Source organism: Mobula birostris, chromosome 8 (genome assembly GCF_030028105.1).
Source record: "Mobula birostris isolate sMobBir1 chromosome 8, sMobBir1.hap1, whole genome shotgun sequence".
Taxonomy (NCBI): Eukaryota; Metazoa; Chordata; class Chondrichthyes; order Myliobatiformes; family Myliobatidae; genus Mobula; species Mobula birostris.
In genome coordinates, this window is record NC_092377.1 from 16,125,587 (window position 1) to 16,150,069 (window position 24,483).

Here is a 24,483-nt window from a genome sequence, read left to right on the forward strand (position 1 = left end):
GCCTCATTATAGGAAGAGTGTGGAAGCGTTAGAGGTTGCAGAGGAGATTTACCAGGATGATACCTGGATTAGCGAGCATGTTGTAAGAGGATAGGTTGAAGGAGCTAAGGGCTTTTCTCTTCGGAGAGAAAGAGGATGAGAGGTGATTTGTACAAGAGTTGTACAAGATGATAAGTGGCATAGATCGAGTGGAGTTTTTTCCCCCGGGCAGAAATAGCTAATACAAGGGGGCAAAATTTTTAAGTGTTGAGAGGAAAGTATGGCAGGAATGTCAGAGGTTTGACCTATCACCTACTACCTTGTACTACTTCCTCCCTTCCCCCCACCTTCTTGCTCTTCCTTTCCAGTCCTGATGAAGGGTCTTGGCCTGAAACGTCAACTGTGCTCTTTTCCATAGTAGCTGCCCGGTTTGCTGAGTTCATAGAACATAGAATAGTACAGCACATTACAGGCCCTTTGGCCCACAATGTTGTGCCGACCCTCAAGCCCTGCTTCCCATATAACCCCCCACCTTAAATTCCTCCATATACCTGTCTAGTAGTCTCTTAAACTTCACGAGTGTATCTGCCTCCACCATTGACTCAGGCAGTGCATTCCACGCACCAACCACTCTCTGAGTAAAAAACTTTCCTCTGATATTCCCCTGAAACTTCCCACCCCTTACCTTAAAGCCACGTCCTCTTGTATTGAGCAGTGGTGCCCTGGGGAAGAGGCGCTGGCTATCCACTCTATCTATTCCTCTTAATATCTTGTACACCTCTATCATGTCATCTCTCATCCTCCTCCTCTCCAAAGAGTAAAGCCCTAGCTTCCTTAATCTCTAATCATAATCCATACTCTCTAAACTAGGCAGCATCCTGGTAAATCTCCTCTGTATCCTTTCCAATGCTTCCACATCCTTCCTATAGTGAGGCGACCAGAACTGGACACAGTACTCCAAGTGTGGCCTAACCAGAGTTTTATAGAGCTGCATCATTACCCCGTGACTCTTAAACTCTATCCCTCGACTTATGAAAGCTAACACCCCATAAGCTTTCTTAACTACCCTATCTACCTGTGAGGCAACTTTCAGGGATCTGTGGACATGTACCCCCAGATCCCTCTGCTCCTCCACACTACCAAGTATCCTGCCATTTACTTTGTACTCTGCCTTGGAGTTTGTCCTTCCAAAGTGTACCACTTCACACTTCTCCGGGTTGAACTCCAACTGCCACTTCTCAGCCCACTTCTGCATCCTATCAATGTCTCTCTGCAATCTTTGACATTCCCCTACACTATCTACAACACCACCAACCTTTGTGTCATCTGCAAACTTGCCAACCCACCCTTCTACCCCCACATTCAGGTCGTTAATAAAAATCACGAAAAGCAGAGGTCCCAGAACAGATCCTTGTGGGACACCACTAATCACAACCCTCCAATCTGAATGTACTCCCTCCACCACGACCCTCTGCCTTCTGCAGGCAAGCCAATTCTGAATCCACTTGGCCAAACTTCCCTGGATCCCATGCCTTCTGACTTTCTGAATAAGCCTACTGTGTGGAACCTTGTCAAATGCCTTACTAAAATCCATGTAGATCACATCCACTGCACTACCCTCATCTATATTCCTGGTCACCTCCTTAAAGAACTCTTATCAGGCTTGTTAGACATGATCTGCCCTTCACAAAGCCATACTGACTGTCCCTGATCAGACCATGATTCCCTAAGTGCCCATAGATCCTATCTCTAAGTATCTTTTCCAACAGCTTTCCCACCACAGACGTAAGGCTCACTGGTCTATAATTACCCGGACTATCCCTACTACCTTTTTTGAACAAGGGGACAACATTCGCCTCCCTCCAATCCTCCGGTACCATTCCCGTGGACAACGAGGACATAAAGATCCTAGCCAGAGGCCCAGCAATTTCTTCCCTCACCTCGTGGAGCAGCCTGGGGAATATTCCGTCAGGCCCCAGGGACTTATCTGTCCTAATGTATTTTAACAACTCCAACACCTCCTCTCCCTTAATATCAGCATGCTCCAGAACATCAACCTCACTCATATTGTCCTCACCGTCATCAAGTTCCCTCTCATTGGTGAATACCGAAGAGAAGTATTCACTGAGGACCTCGCTCACTTCCACAGCCTCCAGGCACATGTTCCCACCTTTATCTCTAATTGGTCCTACCTTCACTCCTGTCATCCTTTTGTTCCTCGCATAATTGAAGAATGCCTTGGGGTTTTCCTTTACCGTACTCGCCAAGGCCTTCTCATGCCCCCTTCTTGCTCTTCTCAGCCCCTTCTTAAACTCCTTTCTTGCTTCCCTATATTCCTCAATAGACCCATCTGATCCTTGCTTCCTAAACCTCATGTATGCTGCCTTCTTCCACCTGACTAGATTTTCCACCTCACTTGTCACCCATGGTTCCTTCACCCTACCATTCTTTATCTTCCTCACCGGGACAAATTTATCCCTAACATCCTGCGAGAGATCTCTAAACATCAACCACGTGTCCATAGTACATTTCCCTGCTAAAACATCATTCCAATTCACACCCGCAAGTTCTAGCCTTATAGCCTCATAATTTGCCCTTCGCCAATTAAAAATTTTCCTCTCCTTTCTGATTCTGTCCTTTTCCACGATAATGCTAAAGTCCAGGGAGCGGTGGTCACTGTCCCCCAGATGCTCACCCATTGAGAGATCTGTGACCTGACCCGGTTCGTTATCTAGTACTAGATCTAGTATGGCATTCCCCCTGGTCGGCCTGTCCACATACTGTGACAGAAATCTGTCCTGGACACACTTAACAAACTCTGCCCCATCTAAACCTTTGGAACTAATCAGGTGCCAATCAATATTAGGGAAGTTAAAGTCACCCATGATAACAACTCTTATTTTTGCACCTTTCCAAAATCTGCCTCCCAATCTGCTCCTCTGTATCTCTGCTGCTACCAGGGGGCCTATAGAATACCCCCAATAGAGTAACTGCTCCCTTCCTGTTCCTGACTGCCACCCATACTGACTCAAAAGAGGATCCTGCTATATTACCCACCCGTTCTGTAGCTGTAATAGTATCCCTGACCAGTAACACTACCCCTCCTCCCCTTTTCCCCCCTCTCTATCCCTTTTAAAGCACTGAAATCCAGGAAAATTGAGAATCCATTCCTGCCTGGTGCCAGCCAAGTCTCTGTAATGGCTACTACATCATAATTCCATGTATGTACCCAAGCTCTCAGTTCATCACCTTTGTCCTTGATGCTCCTTGCATTGAAGTACACGCACTTTAGCCCTTCTTCCTTACTACCTTTACACCCTTTATTCTGCTTCTCTTTCCTCAAAGCCTCTCTATATGTTAGATCTGGCTTTTCTCCATACACTTCTTTCACTGCTCTATCGCTCCGGGTCCCATCCTCCTTGTAAATTAGTTTAAACCCTCCCGAACCATGCTAGTAAACTTAAACTGCAAGGATATTGCTCCCCCTCGAGCTCAGGTGCAACCCATCCCACCTGTACAGGTCCCACCTTCCCCAGAAGAGATCCCAATGATCCAAAAATCTAAAACTCTGCTCCCTGCACCAACTCCTCAGCCACGCATTCAACTGCCATCTCCTCCAATTTTTACCATCACTGTCACGTAGCACTGGCAGTAATCCTGAGAACGCCACCCTTGAGGTCCTGTTCTTCAGCCTTCTGCCTAGTTCCCGAAACTCACACTTCAGGACCTCATCCCTCTTCCTGCCTATGTCGTTGGTCCCAACATGTATCATAACTTCTGGTTGCTTTCCCTCTCATACCAAGATGTCATGCACCCGGTCAGAGACATCCCGGACCCTGGCACCCGGGAGGCAACAAACCATGCGGGTGTCCTTCTCACGTCCACAAAACCTCCTGTCAGCTCCCCTGACTATAGAGTCTCCAATGACGACAGCTCTCCTCTTCTCCGTCCCACCCTTCTGCACCACAGAGTCAGAGTCAGTGCCAGAGGCCCTGCTACCGTGGCTCACACCTGGTCGGTCGTCCCCGCCAACAGTATCCAGGACAGTAAACTTATTATTCAGGGGAATGGCTGCAGGGGTGCTCTGCACTACCTGTCTACTCACCTTCGCTTTCCTCCCTCTGACTGTCACCCGACGACCTGCTTCCAGCAGTATTTTGTGTGTATTGCTTAACCATTTGCCACTTACTGTTTGGTTTGATATTATAGTGCCTATAAAAAGAATTCACCGCCTTGGAAGTTTTCATGTTTTATTGTTTTACAACATTGAATTACAGTGGATTTCCTTCGGCTTTCTTGGCATGATCAGCAGGAAAAGACTCTTTGGTGTCGAAGTGAAAACCGATCTCTACAAAGTGATCTAAATTAATTAAAATATCAAATGTGAAAACTTCCGGGTGGGGGTGGTGAATACTTTTAATAGGCTCTGTACATGCATGTCTCATCTCAAAATTAACTTTATTGTATCTTTGTCGTCTTTCGCTGCTGGTGCCCGAAAAATTCTCAGAGCTCTAGGTTACCTTGCTACTTTGTCCGCCCCACTTCTAGATTTAACATTTTCCCTGACCTCCTTTGGAAACTGCAGATGATTCCTCTTTGTCATGGAATCTAGCTGGGATGAATATCTGCTGAATATCATGAGCTAGCCATTTCAATATGTATTACTGTTTGGCAACTAACCTATCTCTTTAACTTTACCCAGACCACTTTAAATAACTCCACCCTCATACCATTCAGTTGCCCTCATTTAAGTTGAAGACACTGGTTTTGGACCTGAGGTGTTAACCATCAAACTATGCCTGCGATTTAACCCCAGGTAACGCTTGTAGGTGGGGTGACTGTTACAGTATTTCTCTGCTTACTGTGCAAACGTGGGTACAAGGTTCAAGTTGCTGGATGCTTTAATTCTCTGCCAACTCATTTCCTGTATTAGATTCTGTTGAAGCTCAACACAAGCTCAATAAACTGTGCTTATCTTTTCTCATGGCATTTTGCAATCATTTGTATTCAACGTTGAGTTAGTAAATTTCACCCACTGTTTCCCTTTTTGTCTGGAATGATGATGTTCTCGATAAGTGCTGGCATCGACATGTCGAACAGTCTGAATTTGCCTTCATAACTTCCAGGAAGCTTGGAACTCCTGCTCAAGTATAAGCAAATGGGGTAGTCCTGTACCTCCTCATCACTGATGCCAGGGATTGTAGTTTGACCCTGGACCTTAGGGCAGCAGCTTCCTGCAGTTTCCTAGTGATTAATGTTGGACTTTTGTCTGTAATACAGTGCAATGTTCAGTAGTGAAGGAAACAGGCTGGTTTAAGGCAAATGTGTAGTTTGACTTAATTCACTAAATGTATTATTTGCTCTTGAGGATCTTCTTGTGCTTCCGTATTTAATAGTGTGGTTAATTTTTTTACAGGCTTTGCAAGTCCTTGAGAATTTGTGAATGTCATACATTAAAACCTTCAATTGTGACAGTTTGAACAGTCAGTTCAACTCTGGGGATGTGGATATGCATTATTAACCGGCTGTTTTAAGCTCTTGGCTTGAGTTATTTGGACCTTGCCACCTGCTGTGTTAGGTCTTGTTCAGGTTAGAATCAGCATCATAAGCTAAGCTGCTACTTGATGACCTCCATTGAGTAAGTATAGATCTAGTAAGTAGGGCAATAGTGAGTGCATGTTCATCATCACAACAGTTTCTGGATTATTGCTACTGTTTTCAAACCCTTTTGCCTTGAATCAGCATATCTTTTTTTTTAAACCGATTATCTCCTCACTATGACAAGTTAGCCTTTTTGTTCTTTCCTCACCCATACTGAAAACAGCAAATATACTTACAATGTGATTAGAGGAAAGTATAAGGGGGAGGTCAGAGGTAAATTATTTTATTTTTATTTTTTTACAGAGTGATAGGTGCATGAAAAGCACTGCCAGGAGTGGTGGTAGAGGCAGATATATTAGACACATTTAAGGGATTCTGAGTTAGGCACATGGATGGTAGAAAACTGGAGAGTTATGTGGGAGAGGAGAGTTAGATTGATATTAGAGTAGGTTAAAACCTCAGCACAACATCTTGGACTGAAGGGTCCATACTGTGCTGTTATATTCTATGTTCCAGTTCTGTTATAAAGTCATCAACATGTACTTTTAACTCTGCTTCAAAAATCAGGCCTAATCTCTTAAATATTTCCAGAATTTGTTGTTTTTATTTCCTATCTAAGTTGCTCAGTTGCTGGAATCCAGTTTAGCTGCAGAAATATGAATGGAATGTTGCTTTCATTGTTCAGGAAATGAATTATGACACCTTTGTCCATTTTGGGTTAGCAGAGAACTTGCTGTCTGGGTTAAGGCTTTGAAGGATAAACTTAGTCTGTACAAAAAGTATCAGAACCATATTTAATATCACTGGCATATGTCGTGACATTTGTTAACTTTACAGCAGCAGTACAATGTAATACATAAAAACTGAGTTACGTTGAGTATATATATGTCTATTAAATAGGAAAGGTACGTCGCATCCGGAGTTTCTCCGGTTAGTGGACGATTTCCCTCCACGCCTCTCTGATGTGGGGAACCGCGTACGAGGCAAGTTACAGCAGTGGTTTGCCATTGCCTTCTGTCTTTCCAAAGAGATCACCAGCTCACAACCCAGCACGGATGGAAAGCGTGCAGGGGAGCTGGTTGGATTCGAACTCGGGACCTTTCGTCCCGAAGTCCAATGCTGATGCCGCTACACCACCAGCCGGGTTGTCTATTAAATAGTTAAGTTAAAATAAGTAGTGCAAAATAACAAATTAAAAAAGTAGTGAGGTAGTGTTCATGGGTTTAGTGTCCATTTAGAAATTGGATGGCAGAGGGGAAGAAGCTGTTCCTGAATCACTGATTGTGTGCCTTCAAGCTTCTGTACCTCATTTTCTGATGGTAACAATGTGAAGAGGGCATGTCCTGGTTAGTGGGGATCCTTAATGATGGACGCCACCTTCGTAAGACACCGCTCCTTGGAGGTGTCTTGGATACTACGGAGGCTGGTACCCGTGATAGAGCTGAAAAGTTGTATAAGTTTCTGCAACTTATTCTGATCTTGTGCAGTAGCCACCACCACCACCACCACCCCCCCATACCAGACGGTGATGCAGCCAGTCAGGATGCTCTCCACGGTACGTTTGTAGAAGTTTTCAAGTGTTTTAGTTGACAAACGAAATCTCTTCAAACTCCTAATGAAATATAGCAGCTGTCTTACCTTCTTTCTAACTGCATCAATATGTTGCGTCCAGGTTCCGTCCTTAGAGATCTTGACACCCAGGAACTTGAAACTGCTCAGTTTCTCCACTTCTGATCCCTCTATGAGGATTGGTTTGTGTTCCCTCGTCTTACCCTTCCTGAAGTCCACAATCAGCTCTTCGATCTTACTGATAGTGAGTGCAATGTTTTTGCTGCGACACCACTCAACTAACTAGTATATCTTGCTCCTGCACACCCTCTCATCACCATCTGAAATTCTGCCAACAATGGTTATACCATCAGCAAAGTTCTAGATGTGGTTTGAGATATGCCTACCCACACAGTTATGGGTGGAGAAAGAACAAAGCAGTGGGCTACCCACACATCCCCGTAGAGTGCCAGTGTTGCTTGTCAGCAAAGTGGAGATGTTATTTCCAATCTGCACAAATTGTGGTCTTCTGGTTAGGAAGTTGAGGATCCAGTTGCAGAGGGAGGTACAGAGGCCTAGATTCTGTAGCTAGTAGAAAATACCGTTTATTCTGTTGAAGCTATGTCACCTACTGCCATTTATGTCAATTGTTCCTTCCTGCCTGCAGCATCCAATACAATCTGCCACCCTACCAAAAAATATATATCAACAACAACTACAACCTCAAATGAGGGATAGGGAGGAGTGGAACTTAATATTTAGTTTTGAAACTCTTCCCCACATCAAGATCCCAGTATCCCACCCACTTCAGAAAGCTGGGCAGGAAAATCATAAATAGGTTAATGCTTAGTTTCACTATGTAGATATCTGATTTAATTTTCAGTATACTGAGTATCATTAGTTAACTTCAAGGTAACAGCTTGCGTTAATTTAGGAACATTCCTATTAGTAGCCACTCTGCAGCCTGCTTTGAGAATAACGTTACCAATGTGTGCTTGTTCAAGGAGAAGGAAGAAGTGTTGCCATGTTCCTGCAAGTGCTATGAATTGGGGATAAAAGGGTGGGGAATCACTACATCCCTGATGCAAGAAGGGACGAATTTGGGTTGAGGCTGTTGGACCATCTCTGAAGAGAGGGGTGAGGATTAATGCATCCCTTTCCCTGTGTGTTATCGTTTCAGAGGATCTGTCCTGGGTGCAGCACATAAGTGCCATTACAAAAAAATCATGGCAGCACCTCTACTTTCTGAGACATTTGCCGAGATTCGGCATACGACCATAAGACATAGTAGCAGAATTAGGCCATTTGGCCCATCGTGTCTGCTCTGCCATTTTGTCATGGCCGATCCAATTTTCCTTTCAGCCCCAGTCTTCTGCCTTCTCCCTGTATCCCTTCATGACCCGACCAATCAAGAATCTATCAACCTCTGCCTGAAGTATACATAAAGACTTGGCCTCACTGCTGGCTGTGGCAAAGAATTCCACAGATTCTCCACTCTCTGGCAAAAGAAATTCCTCCTCATCTCTGTTCGAAAAGGACACCCCTCTATTCTGAGGTTTTATCCTCTGGTAATAGACTCTCCCACCATAGGATACATCCTCTCCACATCCACTCTATCAAGGCCTTTCAGCATTCGATAGATTTCAATGTGGTCGCCCTTCAGTCTTCTGATCCTAGAGAATACAGGCCCAGAGTCATCAGATCGTTCTCATGTGACAAGCCATTCAATCTTGGAATAATTTTCGTGTCATCTTAAACATTGACAGACTTGTATAGATGTGTAGTGGAAAGTATGTGACTGGTTGCATCACAGCTTGGTATGGAAACACCAATGCCCTTGAATGGAAAAGTAGTGGATACATTCTAATCCATGGGTAAAGCCCCCCCCCCCATCCACCATTGAGCATATCTACGAGGAGTGCTGTCACCGCTGTCTTCTTGCTGCTGCCAACAAGAGCCTCAGGACCTGCATCACCAGTTTCAGGAACAATTATTACCCCTCAACCATCAGGCTCTTGAACCAGAGGAGATAACTTGACTCACCCCATCACTGAACTGTTCCCACAATCTATGGACTCGCTTTCAAGGGCTTCATCTCATGTTCTCAATATTTATTGCTTATTTATTTATTATTAATATTTTGTTTATTTTATTTTTGTATTTGCATAATTTGTTTTGTACATTGGTTGCTTGTCTGTCTTTTTCATTGATTCTGCTGTTTCTTTGTATTTACTGTGAAATGCCTGCAAGAAAATGAATCTCAAGGTGGTATGTGGTGGCACTTTAATAATATACTTAAAGATAAGGCATTTAGTGCATCCCTGGTGAGAAATGATAGTGAAATTGTTGACATATCTCTGAAGAGATGGAATGGAAGACTGCGCACGTGTGGTGAGATGAGTCTGGGAACAAAGTTACCACAATATTCATGGGCGTACTAGTGAATGTTTATGTCACATATTCCAACCTGGTAAACCAACTTTGAGTCCTTTAAAGCCTGTACTGTCCTTTTCCCAATTTATATCTTAGTTAATGCTTGAAGAAAAATTAGTTTGTTCCTAGTTTATAGATGGGAAGTGTGTCCTCAGTAAGGTAGGGCAAGGAGAACTAATGAATGGCAAATGAAGAGATAATCAATTGTTCATCGGGCTCTGCCACTCTGTCAGGCAAAGCATCATCACTTACAGCAGTAAGAAACTGAAATTGCCTGGAGCTGAGTTACACGTGAAGAGCATACGGCAGATTAAATACAAAAATGGGGACTATTGTACTTTCTCAAAAAGGCACAAAGAGCCCTTTGGAAATTTTGAATAACAGCAATCATTCTGTTTGATTTTTAACTGCAGGGCTATGTAGAGAAACTCAAGCCCATGGTAAGGGATGGTGTCTATTTCATGTACGAAGCCTTGCATGGTCCAGAAAAGAAGATTTTGGTTGAAGGAGCAAATGCAGCCTTACTAGATATCGATTTTGGTAAGTTTCAATTAAATTTCATGAATAGTCTGTGAGCCAGGTCCCCAAATTTGGGCCACCGGTGCCATCTGGGGGGAATAATTCTTATAGTGATTTTTGGCAATGTATACACACCTAGTGCTAGAAAATATGTGATAGCATTGCAGTGGTGGTAGCTTTCTGTGAGGGGGACTGGGAGTTGCACCTCCATGCTATAAGAACCATGACCCCATGGTGCTTTGCCTATGATAAGGTGAATTATGCCAGGTACCTGTCTCCTTACTTTGTTCAGATGATGAACCTCCCAGAGAAGAATCCTTCTGTGTATGAGGCCTTCAAGACAGGCCAATTCTCAGTGCAGCTGTCAAGTAACAACCTCTTTGGGCAGATCCCTGTGGACCAGGCTATTGAAGCCACAGTGAACAAAGACACATTGACTCCTGGAGGCACATCACGGTTCAGCCTGAATGCTGGAGCTATCAAGCGTTACTACATAACAGCTGGGCACCACAGTGCATTCCTGGGACAGTTAAGGGAGATGGTGCAAGGCGACAAATCAGAGCTTTGTCATGCGGAGCTACAGCGGCCAAGAATCCAGAAAGATGAGGAAGCAGTTTCAGCAGCGGTTAGCCTCATACATGAATGGGTCAACCCATTTGCAGAGAAGCGAGACCTCATTAGCATCTCTATGGCAAAAGGCAGCCCTCAAGGACATTGCCTCTGACCTGATGAAGGCATATGAGATTGGTGAGCAATGCTATGCAACCTTCAAGGATGAGAGACTAGAGGAAGACCCACCAGCAAAGAAATTCCATGACCCAATGAAAACCAACAAGCTGAAAACATTCAGTGATATGTGTAAGAAGAGAGAAGTGAAATCAAATGGGAGGGTGATTATCTGGAAAGCAGACAGGTCTTTGTTTGGATGCATCACAGTGATGGCACAAGGGCGCAGCCTACGTATGGAGGATATCCTTTCTCATCCCCTTGGACCATTGCCCTGGGCCCTGTCCACACCAGAACGATTGCTGAGAAAGACAAATAAAGCTACTTTAGCCATAACCTTGCAGAAAAATGTAGCAGTAGAAGAGCAACTCCTAGAAAACTCTGCTACAGTGGTTGATGGAATGAACTTGGTGAAAGGTGATCGTTACTTTCAGAGATATTGCCACTACGATTCTGGGTATGGCTCAAGGAAGGCAGTCAGAGTAGCAGAATAGATGTTGTGTTTGACACATACAAGGAGAACTATCAAGAATAGTGAAAGATCTCTGTGGGGTGAAGAGTCTGGCCATGAGTTGCAGGGTATCACAGGCACACAGATGATGAGGCAGTGGAGGAGCTTCCCGACCAAAATCAGTAACAAAAATAGTCTCATTAGCGTTATAGTCCATGAATGGAGGAAGGCGGAGTACAGAGCAAAGCTGCAGGAGAAGATTTTGAATGACGAATGTTACAGAATCACATCTTAAGATAGTGAGGAGGTGTCAGCTCTTCAGTGTCAACAAGAAGAAGCAGATGGCCGCCTACTTCTCCATGCTGCCCATGCCACAAGAGAGGGATACCAATCTGTCGTGATCTGCTCAGAAGACACAGATGTCTTCATCATGTCTTTAGCATTTTGTGACGAGATTGAGGCCCCATTGTTCTAGAATTGTGGCACTAGAACCAGCACAAAGCTTATAGTCATCAGGAAGGTTGCTGCCACTGTTGGCATAGAGATTTGTAGGACTCTAATTGGGTTGCACGCATATACAGGATGTGACACTGTAGGCGCTTTTGCAGGCAAAGGGAAGACAAGTGCCTTAAAACTTCTGACCAGCAACAGGGAAACTCAGGACACATTCTTAGAGTTGGGTCAGGAATGGGACCTCTCCCCAGAACTGATGGACAAACTGGAGGCATTTATATGTCTCCTGTATGCCCCAAAAGCATCGACCACCGAGGTCAATGTGAAAAAAGGTGAAATCGAAAGTCATCAACTCCCACCATGCAAGGACTGCTTAACAAAACATGCACAGCGAGCCAACTACCTGGCTGGGATATGAAGATGATGTTTGGAGAAGGACTCACAAATGCCAAGCCCTGTTGGCAGAGGATGGAAATGGAGAGAGAAGAGGAAGCTGAACAGTTGGTGGTGCACTGGATGGAAGGCCAGCCAGCACCCAGTGCTGTCTTGGTCTAGTGGCCTGTAACTGTCCAAAAAGATGTTCACTCCCGAGATATATGTGTGTTGCAAATGGCCTCAGGTGTACTGACAAGTGTAGCCTGGCAGACTGTGAGAACCAGGCATCCACCTCAGAGAGTGTGGAAAGTTCAGATAAAGATGTGGAAGACTTGGAAAATTATTACGATTATTGATAGGTTATGAAAGTATGGAAAGCAGTCTTTGATTAAATATATTCATTTTACAACCAAATGGGGCCTAGGTTATGGCCGTGTGGAACCCCACATTTGAATTATCGTACTGTAATTCCGTATGCTATGACAAAAGCTTAAGATTGTTTTGATTTGATACAACAATATGGACAATATCATGACATTGATAAAACTCCAATCTCTCCAGTTCCGAGTTGAGATGAAGGCAAGAACCTGTCCCTGAATTTCAATCACCCACCACACAATAGTGGATTCAGAAAATGGGACCTGCTGTGGCCAGGGTGGAGGGGGCTTGGTTTGAGATGAACAAGCTGTTTAGCCAACTGGAAAGCTCAATGCTGGCTGCAAGTTCTTGAATTAAAATTTACTGCCTTTCCTAGTATTAAGTATGGTCCTTTAAAAAGGACAAATCTGTGCTAGTAAGATGGCTTCCAATGACTATCTGTTTAAAAGGTGCCAGAGAGAATCAGAAACAGATTTAATATTACTTACTGGCATTCAGTGGTCACTTTATTAGGTACAGGAGTGGAGCCCGGTGTGGTCTTCTGCTGCTTTAGCCCATCTACTTCATGATTCGATGTGCTGTGCATTCCAAGTTGCTCTTCTGACATCATTGTTGTAATGTGTGGTTGTCTGAGTTATTGTCGCTTTCCTGTCAACATGAACCAGTCTGGCCATTCTCCTCTGACCCCTCTCATTAACGAAGTGTTTTTACCCACAGAACTGCTGCTCACTGAATTTTTTTTTTTTGTTTTTTGCACCATAAACTCTAGAGACTTACACATGAAAATCCCAGGAGATCAATAGTTTCTGGAATACTCAAACTACCCTATCCAGCACCAGCACAGTCAAAGGCACTGGTATCACATTTCTTCCCTGTTTAATGTTTGGGTTGGGCAACAACAAAACCTCTTGACCATGTCTGCATGCTTTTTTGCATTGAGTTGCTGCACATGATTAGGCTGATTAGATATTTTTTATAATGAGCAAGTGTACCAATAGGGTGGCGCTGAGTGAATGCTGTGAAATTTATTGATTTCATGGCAGCAGCATAGTGCAAGATGTAAATTACTGTAAGTTACAATACTTCAAGAGGAATAGTGAGGTGGTGCGTTGTCATGGATTGTTTAAAGGGAAGAAGTCTAAAATGCGGAGTATGCAATCAGGATCCCAAGCTACCTCCTTGGTAGTAGCAATATGACAAGGGTAAATGCCAGATTGCAAGGGTCCTTAATGATGGATGTCACCTTCATGAGGCACCGCCTTTTGAAAATGTCCTCAATGGTGGGGGTTGTGCCCATGATGTAGCTGGCTAAGCTTACCACTGTCTTCAGCTTCTTTTGATCCTGTATATTGGACCCTTTGTAACAGCTGATGATGCATGGTGCATTTGAAGAAATTTTTTATAGAATCTTTGCTGGCATACCAAATCTCCTCAAATCTCTAATCAAGTTTAGCCACTGGCATACTACCTTCATGATTGCATCAATATATTGGGATCAGGAGAGATCCTTTGGAATGTTGATGCCGAGGAACTTGAAGCTGCTCACCCTTTCCCCTTGCTGACTCCTCAGTGAGAACTAATGTGTGTTCTCCTGCCTTCCCCCCTTCCGGAAGTCTACAATCAATTCTTTGGTCTTTCTGATGGGTGCAAAATTGTTGCAACACCACTCAACAAGCTGATCTGTATCACAGCTCCTTGTCACCGTCTGAGATTCTTCCAACAATAGTTGTGTCAGAGGTGAATTTACAAATGGTGTTTGAACTGTGCCACACAACTATGAGTGTAGAGAGAGTAGAGCATCCTTGATGTGTGCCTGTGTTGATCATCAGCGAGGAGGAGACGTTGTTACTGATCCACGCTGACTGGTTCCCCCATTGAAGAAGTGGAGGATACATTTACAGAGCGAGGAACAGAGGCCCAGGTTTTAAACTGAGGGGATAATGGTGTTGAACATCTTGCTGTAATCAATAAATAGCAGCCTGACTTTAGGTATTGCTGTGTTCCAGGTGGTCCAAGGCCTACCAGTGAAGATTGTGTCTATTGTAGACCCTATTGTGGTAGTAGGCAACTTGCAAAGGGTCTAGGTCCATGCTCAGGCAAAAGTTAATTCTATCCATGGCCAACCCCTCAAAGCACTTCATCAGAGTTGATGTGAGTTCTACATGGTGATGGTCATTGAGCTAGGTCACCCTACTCCTCTTGGGCACCAGTATGATTGATATCCTTTTGAAGTGGGCAGGAATGTCTGACTGCAGCAGTGAGAGGTTGAAGATGTCCTTGAACACTGCAACCTGTTGGTTGGCACAGGTTTCAGTTCCCTGCCAGTTACACCACTGGGACCTGCTGCCTCTTGAAGGATTTTCTGACAAACCTCCGGGGCAGATATCATAAGGTAGCCAGATGCAGTGGGGATGTAGTTTTATTCTCCCTTTGAAAGTGTGCATACAGTTGTTTATGAATGACAGCCATAAAGGATGTTCTTGAAATAGTTCATAAACCAGAAAAAATAAAGAAGAATCATTGACATATGTTGTGGAATTTGTTGTAAGAAATGTACAGTAAAATATATAATTAAAAAAAATAAATAGTTCAAAAAGAGTGAAATAATGAGTTAGTGTTCACGGACCATTCAGAATTCTGATGGCAGAGGGGAAGAACCTGTTCCTAAGATGTTGATTGTGTGCCTTCAGGCTCCTGTACCTCCTACCTCATGGCAGTCATGAGAAGGGGGAATGTCCTGGGTGGCGAAGGCGAAGGTCCCCAATGGTGGGTGCCACCTCCTACCTTTTGAAGATGTTCAGCATCTGTTTGATGGAAGCAGTCATACTGTATATCCTCATACATGGGAAATGCAATGATGTTACACTTGTGGCATTTTTTCGTACATAATCACACTACTTCAAAATTTTCCTTCCTTCCCAACAAAGGTACTTACCCTTTTGTGACGTCATCGAACTGCACAGTGGGTGGTGTGTGCACAGGGCTGGGAATCCCTCCTCAGAATGTTGGGGAAGTGTACGGAGTGGTGAAAGCCTACACAACAAGGGTTGGCATTGGTGCTTTCCCTACAGAACAAAACAATGTAAGTTTACAGGCAATTTGAGTCACCTGCCAAAATTCATAACTAACTTCTTTCCAAACCCAGTTTATAATTGAAGTAGATCAATCGTTTTCTGCCTGTTCCTTTATTTGGATGATCAGTTGGCTTTTTTTGTTGTTTATGTTTTTGCAAGATTGACTCTTCACCCGGTGCTATCTCTTCATCGTCTTAATAATATTTTCTGTCATCTGACTGTATTCACGAGTAAGTCATCAGTCTTGGCAGACAACTTGTAGAAACCCTGGTATTTGACCAACAGCTATTCATTTGCATACTTTTAGGAGGTTGGTGGAATGCCAACATAGCGTTTATGAAAAGGCGTCTCTAGTCCTCTTCCTGTCATCCCAGTGATACCAGGATAATAGCTTAGAATCCGTTACCTGCACGTTTATTTCTTATGTTTCCAGGCTGTCTGCTGGTTACGTGGACCAAAAAGTCATTTTGGTGATTATAACTAACACCATCTAAATCTTGTTTTATGCCAAAAGTTACTTTGTTCAGACTAGTAATCAGTTGCTTTTAATGTGTAACCATGAATTAACACAAGTTGGTTATATACCAGTTCTGGAAATGATGTTCAAAGCAAAGAATGGAGAATTTATCTACCCACTATATGGTAACATTTATTCATTGCACCGTGATTGTGTCAGTGATTACAGAAATTTTTTTTCTCTTCAGCAGAACATAATGGCATATGGTCCCAGAGAGAAACATTACTGTTAAAGTAACATCATCACAACTATTGTCTATAGTCCATCGACTTTTCTCCATGCCTATACAATATTCCCAAGTATATGCTACATGCATACATACATTCATACAAAAGAACTGGAAACAGGGAAAGAGCGCTTGGCTTCTTGAACCTGTTCCACCATTTAGTGAGGTCATGACTGATTGCAATTTCAACTCTACATGCATATCTACCCATGATAACCTTTCAAGCTCCTGTCTATCGAGAATCTATTCACTTATGTCCTAAAAATATTCAAAGACTCTGTTTGCAGGCCCTTTGAGGAAAACTGTACCCAACACTCATGAAGACCCAGAGACAATTTTGCCTCATTTCTTTCTTAAATGGGGAATCCTTTCTTTTAAGCAGCTGATGCTTTGTTCAGTGTTTTGTAAACCTTCCATAAATTTTGCAAAATGTTGGGACTCTTCTCTTACAGCATTGACCTCTATTTTTTGTGCTCAGTCTAAAGGTCAGTGTCATATCAATGCATTTTATCAAATGCTATGCATTGGGGCCGTCACATGAGCTCCATTTATAAATCTATCGTGTTATAGGATATTGGTGAATTGCTGCAGTCCCGTGGGTCAGAACTGGGTGTCACTACAGGCAGGAAGAGGCGGTGTGGCTGGCTGGATCTGGTTTTGCTGAAGTATGCTCACATGATTAATGGCTTTACTGCGTAAGTACTTTCATTGGAGATTTTCTTCCTCTTGACTGATTTTAAAGATCAATATTGTAATCGTTTTACAACTGAAATAAGTAAATACACTGAAGCCTTGCTCTTTCTAAACAAATTTTGACGTCGTTAAAGTAGGCCTGCTGACCTCTTTGAATTAGAATGTATTTGCCTAATTATAAATTAACTTTTCTGGTTTCCTTTTCATGTAGTTTAGCACTTACCAAATTGGACATCCTGGATGTATTTACAGAGATTAAAGTTGGAGTAGCTTATAAGGTTGATGAAAAAGTAATACCACACTTTCCAGGTAAGTAAATATAACCATTGCATGATTTATGATACGACTATCTTCAGCTGCAGTGATTAAATATATTGGTGTTCTGAGTAACATCGATGTCTAATACTCTAATCAAAAAAACTTGTAAGTGCACATACAGTATAGTTGGGAAGAGCTTTGCAAGTAAGGCTAGAAAGAAGGCTTTTCCCCATAGCAGAGGTGCCTAAAACTAGAAGACATGGGTTTAGAGTAATGGGTAACTGGGTGTAGAACACAGTCTCTGAAGGGGTGGTGATGATGATTAAAGCATATTTAGAGGCATAGAAGCCTATGAACCCAGTGCTGGTAAATAGGATAAATATAAATGGGTGTGGTGAAGGGCCTTTTTCGTTACTATATGATTTCATGACTGCCTTGTGGAATTATATAGCATAGAAACATCTATTTGGTCCACCATGTTTGTGCTCTTTGGAAAAAGTGATTCAATTAACCCAACTCCTCTGCTCTTAGTTCTACAATCAGTCCTTGAAATTTCCTCCTTTACTGCTTCTGCTTTTTTTCCTTGAATCTCCACAACCAACAGCTGCTTGTTACTACACCTGTGATGTAAGGAAAAGACATTCCGGGCACATAATTAAACAAAAAGCAGTGCAAAACCACAGATCATATTGAATGTACCGGAAGCCTTAAGGTGATCTAAAACTCAAGTGCCCAGGTTTATTGAAGAGCACGGGAGACCACCCAGGGTTGTGTTGAAATAGACAAACCAGGAGAGAGTAAACAACTGGGACGTCCAGTGAGCTGAGTCGGGGCAGAGACTGGCACTGTTGGAAATAGCATGTTCCTGGTCATAACCCAAATTGATGGTTTAAATCCTGCTTTTAGGTTTAATGAAACATTCATGTTGCAAAAGATCTAGTTGTTTTACTAAAGTTGTGAGACAGAAAGGTCCTTCCAAACCTTTCCAATTGTTCTCTCAGAACTACTGTGTGGCACTTCCTCATCAGTGACTCATTCACCATTCACCTATAAGACCAGGGCAGCATTTGACCACTTATGACATGAAGGAGCCCTAATAAAGAGAAATTGTTGTTGGACATCAGTTATCTTGGCCTTGGCACATCAACTTTACAGTTCTTGTGAATCTATGTACAATTTTAACCTTCTATTCATTATTGGTTATGTTTACTGAAGAATACACAATGTTCTAGTCCATTCACACCACCCTGGCAAGAGAAGCAGAACACAGCTGCTTAAAGCAAACAATACACTACATTTGGACATGATCTGATAGACAGCAAGTAGCTGTAAGCCCCAGAAGTACAAAGGAGTGACCGTCTCCTTCAAGAGTAAGTTTAATTAACTACTCTGAACATTCAATTCAATTACATTAACAGGGCCCTTGCTGTTAATATCTTGGGGTCACCATTGACCATTTACATTTACACCTTTTACACCATTTACACCTCGGACTTCAACTACTGCACGGAGTCTTGTCATCTTCAGAAGTTTTCTGATGACTCTGCCATAGTTGGATGCATCAGCAAGGGAGATGAGACTGAGTACAGGGCTACGATAGGAAACTTTGTCACATGGTGTGAGCAGAATTATCTGCAGCTTAATGTGAAAAAGAGCTGGTGGTGGACCTGAAGAGTGCTAAGGTACCAGTGACCCCGTTTCCATCCAGGGGGTCAGTGTGGACATGGTGGAGGATTATAAATACCTGGGGATACAAATTGACAATAAACTGGACTGGTCAAAGAACACTGAGGCTGTCTACAAGAAGGGTCAGAGCCGTCTCTATTTCCTGAGGAGACTGAGGTCCTTTAACATCTGCCAGATGATGCTGAGGATGTTCTACGAGTCTGTGGTGGCCAGTGCTATCATGTTTGCTGTTGTGTGCTGGGGCAGCAGGCTGAAGGTGGCAGACACCAACAGAATCAACAAACTCATTCGTAAGGCCAGTGATGTTGTGGGGATGGAACTGGACTCTGTCACGGTGGTGTCTGAGAAGAGGATGCTGTCCAAGTTGCATGCCATCTTGGTCAGTGTCTCCCATCCACTACATAATCTACTGGGTGGTCACAGGAGTACATTCAGCCAGAGCCTCATTCCACTGAGATGCAGCACTGAGCGTCATAGGAAGCCATTCCTGCCTGTGGCCATCAAACTTTACAACTCCTCCCTTGGAGGGCCAGACATCCTGAGCCAATAGGCTGGTCCTGGACTTGTTTCATAATTTACTGGCATGATTTACATATTACTATTGAACTATTTATGGTTCTATTAACTAGAAACTACAGCTCAGAAACAGGTCCTTTAGCCCTTCTTGGCTGTGCCGAACCATTTTCTGCCTAGTCCTACTGACCTGCATACGGACCATATCCCTCCATATACCTCCCATCCATTTATCTGTCCAATTTATTCTTAAATGTTAAAAAAGAACCCGCATTTACCACCTCGTCTGGCAGCTCATTCCATACTCCCACCATTCTCTGTGTGAAGAAGCCCCTCCCCTAATGTTCCCTTTAAACTTTTCCCCCCTCACCCTTAACCCATGTCCTCTGGTTTTTTTCTCCCCTTGCCTCAGTGGAAAAAGCCTGCTTGCATTCGCTGTATCTGTACCCATCATAATTTTATATACCTCTGTCAAATCTCCCCTCATTCTTCTATGCTCCAGGGAATAAAATCCTAACCTATTCAACCTTTCTCTGTAACTGAGTTTCTCAAGTCCCGGCAACATCCTTGTAAACCTTCTCTGCACTCTTTCAACCTTATTAATATCCTTCCTGTAATTTGGTGACCAAAACTGAACACAATACTCTAGATTCGGCCTCACCAATGCCTTATACAACCTCATCATAACATTCCAGCTCTTATACTCAATACTTTGATTAATAAAGGTCAATGTACCAAAAGCTCTCTTTACAACCCTATCTACCTGGTATGCTACTTTTAGGGAATTTTGTATCTGTATTCCCAGATCCCTCTGTTCCACTGCACTCCTCAGTGCCTTACCATTAACCCTGTATGTTCTACCTTGGTTTGTCCTTCCAACGTGCAATACCTTACACTTGTCTGTATTAAACTCCATCTGCCATTTTTCAGCCCATTTTTCCAGCTGGTCCAAGTCCCTCTGCAGGCTCTGAAAACCTTCCTCACTGTCTACTACACCTCCAATCTTTGTATCATCAGCAAATTTGCTGATCCAATTTACCACATTATCATCCAGATCATTGATATAGATGACAAATAACAATGGACCCAGCACTGATCCCTGTGGCACACCACTAGTCACAGGCCTCCACTCGGAGAAGCAATTCTCTACTACCACTCTTTGGCTTCTTCCATTGAGCCAATGTCTAATCCAATTTACCACCTCTCCATGTATACCTAGCGACTGAATTTTCCTAACTAACCTCCCATGCGGGACCTTGTCAAAGGTCTTACTGAAGTCCATGTAGACAATATCCACTGCCTTCCCTTCATCCACTTTCCTGGTAACCTCCTCGAAAAACTCCAATAGATTGATCAAACATGACCTACCACGCACAAAGCCATGGTGACTCTCCCTAATACTATTTATTATTTATGGAGCAACTGTAACGAAAACCAGTTTCCCCCAGGATTAATAAATTATGACTATGATCAGAAACTCAAGTGGGCCAGCTACATAAGTAATGTGGCTACAAGAGTGGATCGGTGATTCCACTTCTGATAACTTAAGTCTTTGTACCATCTACAAGGCACAGGTCAGGAAAATAGAATATTTTCCACTGGTCAGTGCTAACAAGGAGCTTGACACCATTGAGCCAACCAACTTAATTGTAATCCCCATCCATCAGCCTAAATTCTCATTCACTCCTCCACCAATACACTGATGTTGCTGTGAGTGCCTGGCAACAAAATACAATGCTGTTATTCGCCAAAACTGCTCTTAATCCGTGTTTCAATGCACATGTGATAAATCAATTAATCTGAATTTCAAATCTCCAGGTCTAACCATCAAGAGGAGAGGCTGCCTGAGCACACAGAAGCACCACTAACAGAGCATTCCCCTCTAAATAACACATTATCCTAACTTGGGCATACATTGCCAGTTCACCTTCATTGCCTGTAAATCCTGCTGTCCTTCTGAAAGCAAACTTAAGCTTTATTTTACCATCTGCAGGAGGTGTCAAGCCAGTACTAGGCTGTTCAGTGAAGGAAGCTGGGATTCAAAGTTGTTCGCAGTTTGTCAGTCGATGTTGTGGAACTGAACTTCTGAAACAACTTCCATTGTAAAAGGTGTAAACTGAAGAATGAAAAGGAAGGAAAAAACTATGTATTTTTTTGCAAATGGATCTTAATGTTATTGTGTACACAGATGCACAAGATATTTGTTGTTCTGATGATTTGTGCAACCTTTCAGGAATATTTGAGAACATTTTAAGTTCCTCTTAGATAGAGCTTGTTAGAATTAAAATGCATGCACTTTCATATAACATTTCATTGAATAGCCCTTTCTATTGAAAGCACATTTTCTTTTAACATTTGTGACAATTGTCTCCCAGCTAACCAAGAGGTCTTGAACAAAGTGGAAGTTCAGTATGTATCCCTACCTGGCTGGAACACCAGCATTGCAAAAGCCAGGACATTTGAAGATCTGCCTACAAATGCCAAGAGCTATGTCCGATTTATTGAAGGACACCTTGGGGTGCCTGGTAAGTGCTGTATCACATATCACTGAAACATGTTACACAATGAGATGTTCCATTCAATAGTTAGGTTTTAGTGTTAATCCAAAATAGTTCAATATGCATTGAATCAGCATCAGGTTTAATATCACTACCATCTGTTGTGAAATTTGTTGTTTTGCAGCAGCAGTACATAATAAACAATAAGATATCAATAAGATCATATATTACAATAATAAATGTATCAAAAATTAAATTTAGTGCAAAAAGGGAGCAAAAAATAGTGAGGCAATGTTAATGGGTTCATTATTGACTCAGAAATTTGTTGATGGAGGGGTAGAAGCTGTTCTTAAAATGTTAAATGTGTGTCTTCAGGCTCCTGTACTTGCTCCTTGATGGCAGCAATGAGAAGAGGGCATGTCCTGGGCAATGGGGGTCTTTAACGATGGATGCCGCCTTTTTGAGGCATCTCCTGCTGAAGGTGTCTTGTATGGTGGGGAGGATAGTGCCCATGTTGGAGTTGACTGAGCTTGCAGACTTGTCCCCATCAGGAAAGCCACATTAGGGGGATGATGATGATGAGACCACGGCTGAAGACTGATTGTTTAAAAGCAAAGAGGAGACAATCAGAAGGAATATTGAAAACATGGCAAGGAATGAGATTGAGGGAAGGGGCAGGGTGAAAGGAAAGTGAACCTGAAAAAAGGTCTGGAAGAGTTTTAAAACTAAACTAGATTGAAGGAGTGCATTAGGAGGGAATTTTTACAGTTTAATTGGACAAGTACTCAACTCCAATCGCATTATTTCAGGTCTGTCCCTGCATAAAATTTACAATCAATATTACATTACTTATCTAGGCAAACTATTCTCCTTGGGGTGGTGGGCGGGCAATACTGAACTCAACAATTTCAAATAATTGGTTTGTATTGGACGTGACCAGATCTGGTGTAAGAGCAGGGCTTACTGAAGTGCTAAGTGGATTGAACAGCTTCTGGGAATAGAACAGGGTTGGCATTTTGGATAAATGGTCTTTCATGATATGCAGTCTTCCAATGGGCCATTGCTAGTTTCTTCTTCCAATGGCTTCAACACCTCAACAAATTCTTCAGCCAAGAGCACTCACCTAAGAATAGAGACCTTTTATCCCATTCCCAAGCTACCGAATTCAACTGGGCCCCTCCTAGCCTGTCACCCTCTTGAAACTTATTTATCTCTCCTGCTGATGTGTCACTGACCATCACAATTTTTCCACTGCCCTTAGTCGAACACACCTCCCTCTGAATTTGCAAAATTCAGGAGCCAACCTAATCAAACCTGCTGACAAGATGTGGCAAACTGACCTCTATCTTGCAGGAACTGAATGTCAGCTCTAATAATTAGTAGGGTAACTTAAAGAAATTTATAGTAATATAACCTGAGTGGCTTTGATCTCTGTCCTATCACAAACCTCCTTTCTATTCTATTCAATCCCCCCCCACCTTTCCATGACTTAAAATGTGCTGCTTTTATTCCATATTTCCAGTTTTGATTTCAATGTGAGAAGTTAACTCTTAACTCTCCCCAAAGATGTCTCGCATTGTACACAAAATGCTGGAGGAACTCAGCAGGTCAGGCAGCATTAATGGAAATGGTAAAAACAGTCAATGATTCATCAGGACCAGCAGGTTCTGTTTTCAAACGAGTCAAACGAGTTCTAAAGCTGGTGAAAACCTGGCCTGGAGGTGTCACCTCTGCAGGACTGTTTTGATAACGTGAACTAGTGATTGTTCAGGGAGGCTGCTATCTATGGCAGTCACCTTAACATCGAGGAGATCTCAGCCCAAAATGTCAACTTTTTTCCATATGCTGCCTAGCCTGCTGATTTCCTAGCGCATTTTGTGTGTGTAACATCAAGGAATATGTGGATTCTGTGACCAGCTACGTAGAGAGGTCTACTGAGGATGTTACCATCACGAAACAGATCTGTGTGAGAACAAATCAGAAACCATGGGCTTAGTGCAGAGGTCCGTGCATGGCTGCGGGATCGTGATGTTGACTTTACATTGGGGGATGCAAGAACTGTGCTTTCCCGCTCCATCAGGATGGTGAAATGGGAGCATTCTCAGAGAGCTTACAGCCACTTCTGTGATATCAAAGACAGGAGGCGCACGTGGCAGGGAACTCAGAGGATTACAGACTACAATTCTACCCTGCGCATCAGTGACCAGGATGCTTCACTCCCTGAATGTCTTCTACACCCGGCTTGATGTGCAGAACAAAGTGCTGGCATGGAAGGCACCCCTCCCCTCAGGGGAACAGTCACTCCGTCAGGCTGAAGCTGAGGTGAGGAAAACCCTGGCCAGAGTCAACCCACTCAAAGCTGCATGGCCTGATAATATATGGGGTCGGGTTCTGAAGGACTGCGTAGCCCAGCTGACGGATATACTGAACATCTCTCTGGAACAATCCACTGTCTCCTCAGTTGTCAAGGTGGCAGCCATCATTCCAGTGCCAAAGAAGGCAACAACAACTTGCCAAAATGACTCTCACCCAGTGGCATTAACTGACGATGCAAT

The 24,483-nt window shown here is 43.1% G+C and overlaps 1 protein-coding gene across 2 annotated transcripts in view; it reads left to right on the top strand.

Annotated features, from left to right (window-relative positions):
* The window catches only part of adss2 (adenylosuccinate synthase 2), a 128,768-nt gene that overhangs the window by 96,636 nt on the left and 7,649 nt on the right, over positions 1-24,483 (top strand). For both annotated transcript variants that reach the window (XM_072264832.1, XM_072264833.1), the window contains exons 8-12: positions 9,975-10,101; positions 15,391-15,545; positions 16,851-16,975; positions 17,185-17,282; positions 21,806-21,955. In XM_072264832.1, the coding sequence (XP_072120933.1) occupies positions 9,975-10,101; positions 15,391-15,545; positions 16,851-16,975; positions 17,185-17,282; positions 21,806-21,955 (655 nt within the window). The remainder of the gene's footprint in view (positions 1-9,974; positions 10,102-15,390; positions 15,546-16,850; positions 16,976-17,184; positions 17,283-21,805; positions 21,956-24,483) is intronic.